Here is a 12,497-nt window from a genome sequence, read left to right as displayed (position 1 = left end):
CATTTCCAGCTTAATTTAATTTGATTTAATTTAATTTGACATAAGTTTTCACTAACTTGCCTAGACTGGCTTTGAATTCCAGACCCTTGAATTCTCAGTCCCTAGAAGGACTAGAATAACTTTTAAATATCACATAAGCCTTGTGAACTGACAAGTTGGAATATTTTGAGTTGACTTAGTGTGAGGTTAATATATATACACCTTTGAAAGTCTGAAGAGCAAATTAAACTCAATGAATTCATTTCAGGAGTTATTTTTTTAATTTATTTATATTTATTTGTTTGGAGTGTGTGTGTGTGTGTGTGTGTGTGTGTGTGTGTGTGTGTGTGTGAGTGTGAAAATCAGAGGACAGCTTGTACCTTATACCTTATGGGTCCTGGGCATTGAACTCAGGTCATCATCTTGCTAGCCCAGTAAACTATTTTTTGGCATCTGTATTTTCTTCTAAGCTTTTGTGATGCTGGGAATTGAACCCAGGGCTTCATGCTAGGCAAAATGTTCTATCAATGATTGAGCTTTGTATTTTTTGTTTGTTTGTTTTTTTGTTTTGTTTTGTTTTTGAGACAGGGTTTCTCTGTGTAGCGAACTCAGAAATCCGCCTGCCTCTGCCTCCCAAGTGCTAGGATTAAAGGCGTGTGCCGCCACGCCCAGCTGAGCTTTGTATTTTTTTTTTTTAAAAAAATAATCCTGCTGCCTTTTATGTTTCTTGAAATAAAATCTCCTAGCCTAGGCTACTCTTGAACTCACTATGTAGCCCAAGCTGCTTCAACTTGAAACTCTCCTGCCTCAGTCTCCTGAATAATGGGATTGCAGGAGTGTATGGCACCATGCCTGGCCTTCACTGTTTGTTTGCTTGTTTTGAGACAGGGTCTTACATTGTAGCCCTGGCTGGCCTGGAAAACTTAGCAGCCCTGCTCCAGCCTCCCAAGTGTGGGGGTTATAGTTGTGAATTATGACAATCTTACAGTTCCCCTGCCCCTTATATTTTAAACTCAGCTATGTCTTAAGATTTGGTTTAAAATGTCCTAAAGCGGACACATATGCTAAAATCTCTTTAGTTAAAAGCTATTCACTGGATTTATATAAATTGGGTACTTTTTACACTTGCCCTTTGTGCCACGGGAGCGTAACATAGCTGTAGTAGATGCACTTGAGTACACATTCTTGGAAAAACAGAAACCTAATACTGGTGTGAATGGGATACTTAACATGAGTTAAAGAGATCCCATTTGTTACTTTAAAAATAACACTTTGATTCATTTTCAAACATGTATTGTGATAATTTTCATTCTTCCAGCTGTTTAAAGTAACCATACCAAATGAGGGTTTAGTATTGTCTTAAACATAAAATGTATAGATTTTCAGTTTGCAACACAACAGTAGGCATTCTTGTAATGTTAGTTTGAGAATCCATTTTATTTTGTATAAGGTACATCCTCTGCACAGTGAACAAATATATTACAAATCTGTGGTTTAAAAAAGTATTGCCATTTCATAGTCTCTCACACTATTGTACAGTATCTGTGTTTTCTTTGTCTGACTTGTATACATATTAATTTACTGGATTGAAATTTTTGTTTTGAAAAATAATTGAGCAGATCTTTCCAAATTGACTATAGAGTGCACAGCACACATGTTGAGGCTGACCGCAAACCTATTTGTGATTGTTAGACAGAAGTTCCAAAGTTGCTCTGCATGATCGAAATGTCCTAGTGCTAACTCTTAGCTATGTGAAGGCTGCTGCTGTCACCATACTTAATCACATCTTTGCCCTTTCCCTTCTCTGTATTGCCTGACTGAACTATGTTACTTGAAATGTTGTAGAGTGCTACACTTGGAGAGTTGTTAGAGCTCTGCTCCCACTCTGTGTCTCTCTTCTTTCATGTGTGGGTAATAAAGGAGCCCGAAGTGGGCAAGTGACTCAACAAGAGTGGTGCCAACTTCTCTTGACTTGATGCTCTAGCCATCCCACCTCTTGCTGGATACTTTGTGCAGAGTGTAGTTGGCAAGAGAGAAGTGAGATTTGGAATTTGCATGATTGCAGTTTGCCAGGTAGCAGTTATTGTACATGCAGGGTAAGGGAAGAAGATAAAGCCTGGGACTGAGACACAATTTCTGCTTGCTGGTTGGACTTTGCCATGCTTCTTCATCCTTGCTTCACAAAGATAATAGAGCATTTGTGGCCCTGAAATACTGAGGTGAGTCTCTTAACTACATTTCTTTATACATATGTATGAGAAATACTAACTTAGGTCTACCAATATTTCCTACTGTTTCTATTTTATAAGGCTTTTGGGAGCGTTCACTATTGCTGATGGTTCGCTTCCATGCACACATGCAGCATTCATGTATGTGTTCCTCTAATGTCATACTGGCTTATGCCTGGAGTGAAACAAGCAGAGATTTGCTCACATATTTTTCTTTCTTTTGCTGATTACTACTCAAACTAAGGTTATCCCTACTTCCTGTAGCAGTATCTAGCTTTACAGTCTTCTAGTCCCTCTTCTGTAAACCCCTTTTAGGTAATTTTTACTCGCTCTAGACTCTTATTCCTCTTAAGAACATGGGATGGCACAAAGGTGACCATTAATTTCCAACTTGCCCTTTCTGTTCTTAATTCTTGTGAAGAATTTGGGGATTAACCATTCAGAATTGTTCAAGCCTCCGTTTACCTGTTGTTACCTGTGCAGTGGAAGTTATGGACTTCTCTGGACAGGAGATTGAAAGCACCAACTAATGGGATACATTTTTGCCCACTGTGGGCTTTTATGGTTTTTTGTTTTTGTTTTGTTTTACATTTATTTCATTTATTTGCATCAAAAACATAATGTATGCTAAGCAATATAAGCGTGCCATGCCCACATTTGTGTAATATTTTCTACACCTTTAGGTTCCATACTACATCAAGCACCAACTATGAAGAACTGCCCATAAACAAGTCTGGGAACTCCGACTAAGTAACTTGAATGATCCAATTATGTTGTTGGGGAAACTTCATTCTTATAAGCCTATGCCTTTTATATGATGCTGCTGATCTACCCCAGGTCCTTGCTCAGTAGGCAAGACCTCTACCACTAAGCTACATTCCCAGCCCTGTGACCATTTTCTTAAAACAGCATCTTAGTTCTCTGGTGCACACAGAATGACTCAAGTATTGGGTGAACCAATGCAATGCAGCCAGGCCAGGATTGGCATTTGTTATTCTTGAACTTTGACTTGGCAAAATTTGGTAAGGCTGGCATAGAAATCATTCTAGAGTGAATGAAACTGCTGCTCTTTTGAAACAGTTACTTTTTCCCCCTTTCTGTTTTGCCTACTATCACTGATAGGGCAGAAGAAAGTGAATCTGTTTTGATTAAAGAATTAGGCTGTATTTTAAACTCCGATTGTGGCTGTTATAATTTTCTGGGGCATACCAAATGAACAGAGACTGATATTAATATTAGAACAGTTCATGCCCACATACCAATTCCCTTAGATACTGAAACTGATGTTGAGGATAACAATCAACAGCACATATACATTTCAAGCACTTTAAAGTGCCCCTTCCCCTCCCCAGTTTCCTTTTCCTCCTTGCAAGGTTTGCGGAACCTAAGCTACATGCTTCTTAAGCGATGTTTCAGAATATTAAATACATAGCTTTTAGCTGATGCTGATGAATAGTGGTATCTTTAATGTTCTGAAAATCATATCCAGGACATTTAGAGCTGAAGGTTGATAGGATTTGCCTTTGTGAACAGACTTTCTTGAACAGTTACCCCAGTCCCGTTTGGAAGTGTTCCTTTCAATCCAGGTGAAGGAACTAATAACACACAGCTCAAGGCATTCTGTACTGATATTTCAAGTCATGGATTGTCTTCTTTCAGAGTCAGAAAATAGTCAGCAGAGCACACTAAGAGAGAAGCTTATCCCTCTTACTGCTTGTCCTGGGCGGGCCCATGGGCAGGGCTCTGTCTTACTGGGAGGAGGTCATAGTGACCAGGAATATGGCTGTTCTTAGGTAGGTCGTATGGATTCTGGATATAGCTGGAGTTATGACCTCGACCTTCTTGGACCACACTGACTGTGGGCTCTAAGAAATATAGTGAAAAATGAGTTCAGAGAATAGATTAGCATTGTTGCCTTGGTGGGAGGGAAGAAAGTTCTATTCAACTTGTTGGGGAGAAGAACTGTGGGTATATGTATATATGTCTGACAAATCCAGGAGGATTACGATGGAGGCTTGCTCAAGAGAGGAAAAAACCTAAGACAGTGTACTGTCAAAATCCTAGTCTGTTCAACAAGAGATTCAAGACATCCCAGAGGTGTGGGTCTTATGAGAGCATCTAGGGATTGTAATTGAAACTGGGGAAGTGTAAGAAGTGATTTAGAAACGTGTAAACAGCCACTCTGATTGTTTTCATTTTCAACCTTGGATTTGTCTTAACAGTAGTGAAAATGTTGTATACTGGTTCTCTACTCTCACTGTTTTACTTATCAGTTGTGATTTGTAAGCAGGGTGGCACAAGATTTTGGTTTCCTGCATTAGAGGGAAGGGCAGTCCTGAGACAGTTTCTCCTCAGGTTCCTTCAAATGCAACCAACCAGAAGGGTGTGTCATGGAGATAGAGTGTGTGGAGGAAGGCTTGTTTTCACTTGAGATGCTGCACTGTTACCCTGGTTTTGCTAAGTTATGTGAGACACCTACCAACTTCATATATATTTTTATTAGATGTCGACAAGGATGGCACATCTGTGTACGGAGACCCCATGTGCACAGGTGACTTCATTTCGACATAACTGCTTTCTGGAAGCTTGCAGGTGAGGATGGGTGGGTCCTTAATTGTGGCGTAAGGGTTTTCACTGCTGTTCAAGGAGCAAGTGCTAGAACTGCACACAGATTCTTTCATGTAATCTGCAAAGCAAGAGAGATTTCTTAGGACAAGCAAGGACATAGGATTCATTTAAATACCAGAAACAGACATCAGTTAACTTTGTGTGCTTTCAGGATCCTGGGGCTGGAAAGGATAGTCATACTAAAAGATTAAATCTTATTAAATGTCTTAAGGTATGCTTTTTCAGGCATTCTTTTCTCGCAAAAACATGTTTTTGGAGGACAAGAAAATGGCTGGTTATTGTCATTAGATAGTAGCTCAGGATATTCATAGCGTATTTTTACATGTATCACTTAGCTTATGCGAATGCTCTCTGGCCGCTTAGGGGGTGGAAGCCCAGACAGATACAGTAACTTGGCTAGGGTGATGAGCTAGGTAATAGCACTGCAGAGCCCCATATTTTCTGTAATACCATTCTTGCGAGTCATAATGACTAGAAGCTTTGATTCAGAAGCAGCAGCGTGTATGTCTTTCAGTGTGGATGTCGACAGTTTAGCAGCCTTAAGCAAATAGCAGCATCCCTGCCTTCCAGGAGCTCATGCTTCGAGTGGGCTGACTGAAGTGTAACAGCTATAAAAAGCCCCAGTCTCAAGTTGGCCTTTGAAATGGAGCTTTGTCTCAGCTCACAGTGCTGACCAGGCTCATCTCACCCAGTCCTTGGGAATGTGTGAGTGTTGAGAGCCCAGTTGCTCCAAGGGTGCAGAGTGATATCAACATGAGATGAAGTGACAGAAGCTTTATTGGGGGAAGAAGGTCCCTTAGTGACTTGGAGTCACAGAGAAGGAGGGACTCCCTCCTTCAATTGCTAGTCTCCTTCCCTTTGAGGGTGATGATTTGTCTACGAATTCTAGGATTTGACTGGAAAAAAAACAAATTAATCTGACAGTTGTGACCCTTAGCTGTGAGGCCCTGACAGGCAAGGTGTCTGGAAATAACCTGAATGGCTGGAGGTTGACAGTCAAGTGTGACCTAAGAGCCCTCTCACCTCTAAATGTCTGTGAGAGTCAGTTGGTGAAATTCTTAGGGAATCTTCTAGACAGCCACCACAGTTTGCACTTCATGCTGTTGTTACTAAGCTCCCTGCCCCAGCCTGTGAAAGTCATGTGACTCAAGGGAACCGGACTGCGCAATTGGCTGAAGTAACTGCCATGTGCGCCACCCTGAGTGTCTGTTCTACAGCAGGCCAGTGAGGAGCAGTTCTGAAAAAGTGGGGAGCTCTTGTTCGAGAGCAGGCAACAGCTCCTTGGTTTTGTGTAGAGGTGCATTCAACTGTTCTCTTGAGTTCAGAAGGCTGTGGCACAGGTAGATCAGTAACTTTTCCCCTTTCTCCCTACTCAGTGCTTAAGAAGAAATTGAAACTTAGAGTGAGAAAGTAAACTCCTTAGGGTCCCACCACCTCTCAGTAGCAAAGCCCTTGTCATCCCAACAAGTTGGAAGAGAGGTTGGCTTCAGTCTGGTTGGTCTAAGGCTGACCTTTGTAGCACCTAACTCAGGAAAAAGCATTCTTGCTAGATAACGAGCAGTCTCAGCCAGTTGTAGCTACTGAAAGGTAGGTAAGTAGGATCTACTTCTGCTGGTGGAAGCCTGCCCACATAGAAAAAGGTGCCCTGGGTCCTGCATTGTGACTTGCCTCAAGCCATCTTTCTTAGTTTGCCTCTCAGTTCTTCCTTAGTACCGGGGAGTGATATAAACCTGAAAACCTCCCAGTCATGATTGATCTAAACTCATCAGGCAGTGAGAGAGGCTCAAGGCTTGATTGCATACCTTGTGGAATTGAGGGATAGCTTATTTTGTGTAGCACTGGAATGAGTGACCTTCATTCCAGTTAGGTTATTTGAAACTTAGGTGCTGGGTGTGATTTGGGAGGCATAATTTGGTAGGCAAAGGCTAGCAAATATCTTAGTTTAAGGCCAGCTAGGGTCACAGCCAGGCTAGCCAGGGCTTGCTTTATAGTGAGAGACCTTGTCTCAAACCAAACAGAAAGAAACTTAGTACTTTGGGGAACTGGGGGTGGGGCCCTAGGTAGGACAGGACTGCCATTGCTATCTAGAAATGAGGAAACCAAAGTTATTTGTTAGTCTAATGCTTAGTGCTTAGGACTCAACCACTATCTTATCTGAAAAATCAAGATCCACCCCCTTAGGAGATCTAGTTACCTAAGCTCTTTATGGCTGCTTCAGTTTATCCTTCTTAGCAATACCAAGGCCTGCTGAGAGGAAAGGCTAAGCGTCCAGCTTAATGACTGACTGAGAGCCTTAGAGCCTCACCCAGTTGTATTTTCACTGGAAAGCAAAACAGTGGGATTCTCTGTATACTTGAATAACTTTTGAATGTTAGCCTTTATCCATTTACGTGTATTCCTTTTCCTGAGTTAAATGGGAGCTGGAGTAGGGGACTATGCTCAGGGCCAAGGGTCTTCCCAAGGTTTGCAGGCCAAGACAGGACAGAAAAATCCATGCAGAGTGGTGGTTGCTCGATTATCCCATCTTTTCTGAGAACTGGAGGAGATGGGGCAAGGCAAGCTGGAAAACTCAGCTTCAGGAAGCCAAGCTTTTCTCTGGTTGAGTCATCCACCTGCCTGCTATGAGGGCAGGGTGTGGGAAAAATAACCAGCTGGGCTAGAATACTTCCTCATCCTTTCACAGACACGCCCACTCCAGTGCCTTCCTGTTAGGGCACTGTGCAAAGAAAGGGGAAGCCTGCAGTACTCCAAGTGCCCCTGCATTCACTCTCCTTATTTCTTCCTCTGGGCCACAGGTAGTTATGCATATTATCACAGTCAGAATGGCCTTCTGAAATGAACATCTTTGGGGGGGGGGGGGGCGGTTCGAGACAGGGTTTCTCTTTGTAGCCCTGGCTGTCCTGGAACTCACTTTGTAGACCAAGGCTGGCCTCGAACTCAGAAATGACTTCCCAAAGTTGCTCTATTGTTCTAAACCTATTGAGGCTTGCTATTTTAAGCCCCAATTTATTCAAATGTATGTGGAAACCCAGGCATTACGTATCTGTTGCTCATCTCTGAGCTACTGTTATCAATAGGAAGCCTGCTGGTTCTGTTCTTGGGGTTAAGTGTGCATTCTTCTCTTCAATGAGAGAAGGATATGAGGAGGTATGGAACTGAGGATCTGAAGTCCAGAGAATACTGGCCAGTCACAAAAGGAGTTTTCACGATGTTAGTGGCTTCTAAATGTCTGAGAACCCAAATTTACTTGGAGAGGCATGGAGCTGAGGTGGCAAGGGAGCACAGGCAGGGGGACGACAGTGCAGCTCAGGGATCCCCAGACAGAAGGTGAAGAGAAGTGGATTCTTTTCTGTCACACTTTGAAAGCATGACAGACAAGGAATTGGACACTAGACAGTTTATTGTACAGTCACATTGTTGAAGGGGAAAGGGAGGAAGGTGATTAGCTGTGTCAGCAGTCTCCTTCACCCTCCCAGGGTGACAGTGTTCCCAGTTACAGAGAAAAAAGTGGATGCTACCTGAATTAGGGCTTTTAAAAACATCAGAGTTGTCTTAGAGGTGGTGCTATTACAACTGTGCTTTTTAAAGAGGAGGAAGCCAAGACCCACAGATACTACTGTGTCTAGTGAGCACCATGCAGTTGAACTAGAACCCAGATCATCTCATTCTCTGTGCCCTCCTCTGTCCCTCACAGTTTGGAAAACATCCAGACTCTTTAATTAGTCCTGCTGAATTTGGCCTTGCCCTTGTTGCTTTAGGAAATAGTTTAAATTGGTGACATGAAGTAGCTGATCCAGATGTTTGGGGATTTAGCCACCAGGTAGGATTGTTCCATGTGTTTTATAAGCTTTTCTGTAAAGTTGTACACTAGTATTTCACTTGCCTCTCTTTGAACTCTTACTGTGTCATGTTGGCTCCCAACACTTGATGGTACATTTGTCTACACAGTTCTCTCTAATTTAAAAGCTGAATAGAGGCAGTAACTGGCTGCTTGCCTGTTAGAGCCTCCCATGCACTCAGATGATCCCATAAGACAGGAATGCAATGATGAAGGCAGAGACTGGCTTTCATTGGCTTTGTTTTACATTTATGGTTTAGAGTTTAAAAGTAGTTACCCGAAACACCATGCACAGGATGACAAGGTGTATGGGGAGGTGTGCTTGTATGCTAATCTCACAGGATGACAAGGTGTATATAGGAGGGGTTCTTGGATGCTAATCTTAGGGCCTGTCTGAGCTATTCTCCATTGAGTCATACTTCTTTGCAAATCCTCAAAGGCCCTGGAAGAGCTGTGTTGTCCCCATTCCACACTGAGAAAGAAACTGAGGCTTTGGGTCACAATGACTCAGTAGTACAACTGCTCTTCTGTTGGCAACCTCACATACTGAAATGGTGTTTGCCTCCATTTGGATGGTTTAAGGCAGAACCCTCAGAAACTTGCCATAATAAAGCTTCCAGGGGATTACTGCCTGTGGGCTGGCTTGGAGATTAGGAATGGCCTCCCTCCTCAGACAGGTTTCCTGGGGTTTGCATATCCTAAACCTAGCTGATGGTCACTTAGCCTTGATGTTCTCTTGCTTGTAGAACACAATGCCACCTGGGTCTTGCTCATCCCACTTCTGATAGCCATTTCCCCAAGAGTGGTACACAGGTTGCTCTCCTTGGTTAGGAGATGGCCATGCTAGGTCTGAAAGATCAGAACAGAAACCTGGGAGAGTTTAGACAAATGGTAGTTGGGTAACAAAATGCATAAAGATATCCTGAGGTAATCCTTGCAATTGCAGAGTGCAGGGCCCCTCAGTCTACTGCAGCAGAATCTGCTGAGTGTAAAGCTCTGTAGTTTGAACACACTTGCCAGGTGATCCTGGTATAGAGCTAGATTTAGAATATCAGTTGGGATCTTTGCTGACTTATTACGGCTCTTTCAATTTGACTGAGACTTTGAGACATTTCCCAGAGACATCACATTGATACCACTTTTATAATATACAAAAGCACTTCCCATCCGACTTTATTGGATACCCAAAATAACCTTGTTAGATAATAAGACAGGCATGATACAACAGGCATAATTATCCCAACCTCGCAGATGAAGAAACAACCTTAGGAAACACAGAGTTAATAAGTGACAGAGTTCCAAAGCTCCCTGCCTAGCTCACATGTCCCAGCATTTAAACCTAGGACCTAATCCAGGGACTGGACTTGATCTTTGTTTTTGGCTTCACCTGTAGACTTCCTAAAGGAATGGTCCACCTTGTATGTAGTTCCTGTGGCGTAGACATCTGTCTTGGCTTCCCTGCTCTTGGGCGAAGAGATCTCTTGAGGGTGAGGGCCATACAGTATTAACACTGGGTATCATTTGCATTCCTTGTGCCCCAGAAAGGCAGCAGGTGCAGGGTAGTGTGTTCCTTGCCAGTACAATGACAGAAGGCCTCTGGGGCAGGTAGATTGACTTTACTTCAGATTTATAATCAGTTTAACTCATACTAATTGTTTGGATAATGACGATCTACATTTCTGAAGACATTTAGTTGGCATTTATAACAAACCCACAAGCGTTTGCTAAGCAGGTGCAACTGCAATGGAAAGATGAATTCATTATTATTAGGATGGTTCCTCCTGGGCAGAGTTGCCCAGTGGCTCTGTGTCCTGTGATCTTTTTAGCTTTTGTTTTTTTAAGGGGCTTGGGGTTTGCAGTTTTTCTCTCAGGCAGAATTCCTTGCCATCTCAATTTTATAATCCCTTGCTAAGCCCTGTGTAACAGGACATCAGGATTAGATACTCTACCTTTGAAGCCTTTGTCCATAATGTATGTGTTCTGAAGTCTGTCCATTCCGCAAGTGCCTGCATAAAAACAGAAGGAAAGAGATACAGGGTGAGGTTCCCTAGACCGCTGGTGTCTCTTCCACCCTGTGCAGTTTTCCTCTTTTACCAAGAAAATAGTTGTTTGCTCCTAGCAGACTGTTCTAGATTCAATCTATTTGAAATAATTCTGAACACAGAGGGATTCTTAAAAGGCTCATCACATTAAGGTGGGCTCCAGCGCCCTCTTTTCTTTGGCTTTCCTCTTAACCTGCTCCTTGCGGGATGCCATCTGTGATCTTTGTAGATGAAGTGCCAGGCTCTGGAGGCACAGGGTTAAGAAATGAAGCCAGACCAGTGCTTAACTGGAGGGAAAGATGCAGAGAGTTGTGATTCTTTCTCTTGGCTTTGGAGACAAGGTTTCTCGCCTGTTAGCTGCTGCCTTTCCCGGATCTGGGGGTGCCAGAGAGAAGTAACAAGTAGGTGGGGTACTTGATGAGTATCTTTCCAGGAAGAACAGTCACTCCTGGCCACAGCCAGTTTGCTTACTCATTTTGAACGGGATGGAGAAGGAGAGCTTTGTTCTGAAAATGCTGCAAGTGCTTTTCAGCTCCAAAGAATTATTTCTTCATTTTGCTGTTAGTTAACTTTTTCCTACCCAGAATGCACAGAAGCAGAACATAAACTTGAGTTGATTGCTACAAGTGTCCTAGGGGTGGGATCGAGTCTGGCCTTTCCTTTTTGGGACAGTAATGTTTAACTCGGAGTTAACCCCTTCACTCTGTTGGGTTTTTTCCAAAGACATATATGTTGTCTATGTACACATAAGTACAGGTGCCCACGGATGCCAGAGGTGTTGGATCCTCTGGAGTTTCAGGTGATCGTGAGCTGTCTGATATGGCTGCTGAGAACCAAGAGCAGTATGGGTTCTTAACCAGACACACCCTGGTCTTTAACTGAAAACAGTCCCAAAATATATTGACTCCACCTAACTTGTCCACATTTTTTACACTGAAGACAAACCCACTGATACTTGAGTCCTTTCTCCACATAGAGTTCCCATGTTGAATTTGCAGGAGTTCATATCTATCTTGCCTTACATGCCTTCCTGAGAGATAAAACAGGACTGAGCCATTCTAAAAGGCCTGTAGGAACCCATACCCTTCAAAAACATGCAGCAAGCCATGTTGGCCTGGATTTATCACTTAATAATAGTCATTGAAGGAAGGAGGGTACGTATAGTGTTAGCCTCCACCACCCCTTTATAAAACAAGAAACAGAGGTACCCTCACTTAGTGGCCACGGCCTAGCTGGCTGGGAGCTAACCAATGACAGTGTGGTGCTCTGGCTACAGTGGTTGAAGGTCTGTGGGACAAGGAGAACTGGGGCTGAGCCCAGATGATGCTTCATACTCCTGTTTAGACCTCAAGGTGGAGTGAAGGTAGGGACTAAAAGTCCAAGGGATGTTGGATGCTTAGCCACAGTTGAGGAGCACACAGCCATCAGGGTCCTTGCAGCCATGCCTACTCAGCAAGATAATTCTGAACCTGCATGCTTCCTGGACCAGAGACCTGTGGAAGTTGACTCAGTTTCACTGGAACACTAATCAGCTAGAGCCCGAACTCAAACCCAGAGCTGTCTAGAATACTGAGGCCTTCCCCAACGGTGCCTGCCCTAGAGGAGCTACTTTGTAGAGAGGCCACATTCTCTGTCCATCTATTATATTTCTTTGATGCTCATTTCTGTTACTGATGCACTTATTCCCTTTCAGGGCTTAGTTGTCAAGTGTCTTTTGACACCTCTCTCAGGGTACGAGGAGAAGATGTTGCCTATCTTTTTCCCGGTCTCTGCTAGATAATT

The 12,497-nt window shown here is 43.1% G+C and overlaps 1 protein-coding gene across 1 annotated transcript in view; it reads right to left on the bottom strand.

Annotated features, from left to right (window-relative positions):
* Positions 1-3,122: 3,122 nt before the first annotated feature.
* Positions 3,123-12,497, bottom strand: part of Megf11 (multiple EGF like domains 11) — a 320,501-nt gene continuing 311,126 nt past the window's right edge. Inside the window, exons 24-26 of the mRNA XM_029543169.1 lie at positions 10,623-10,679; positions 4,687-4,893; positions 3,123-4,072 (exon numbers count right to left, since the gene is read on the bottom strand). Of these exons, the coding sequence (XP_029399029.1) occupies positions 3,915-4,072; positions 4,687-4,893; positions 10,623-10,679 (422 nt within the window). The 3' untranslated portion in view covers positions 3,123-3,914. The remainder of the gene's footprint in view (positions 4,073-4,686; positions 4,894-10,622; positions 10,680-12,497) is intronic.

This window comes from Mus pahari, chromosome 10 (genome assembly GCF_900095145.1).
Source record: "Mus pahari chromosome 10, PAHARI_EIJ_v1.1, whole genome shotgun sequence".
NCBI lineage: Eukaryota > Metazoa > Chordata > Mammalia > Rodentia > Muridae > Mus > Mus pahari.
The sequence above is the reverse complement of the archived record's forward strand: the minus strand, read 5'-3'. Positions and strand labels throughout refer to the sequence as shown.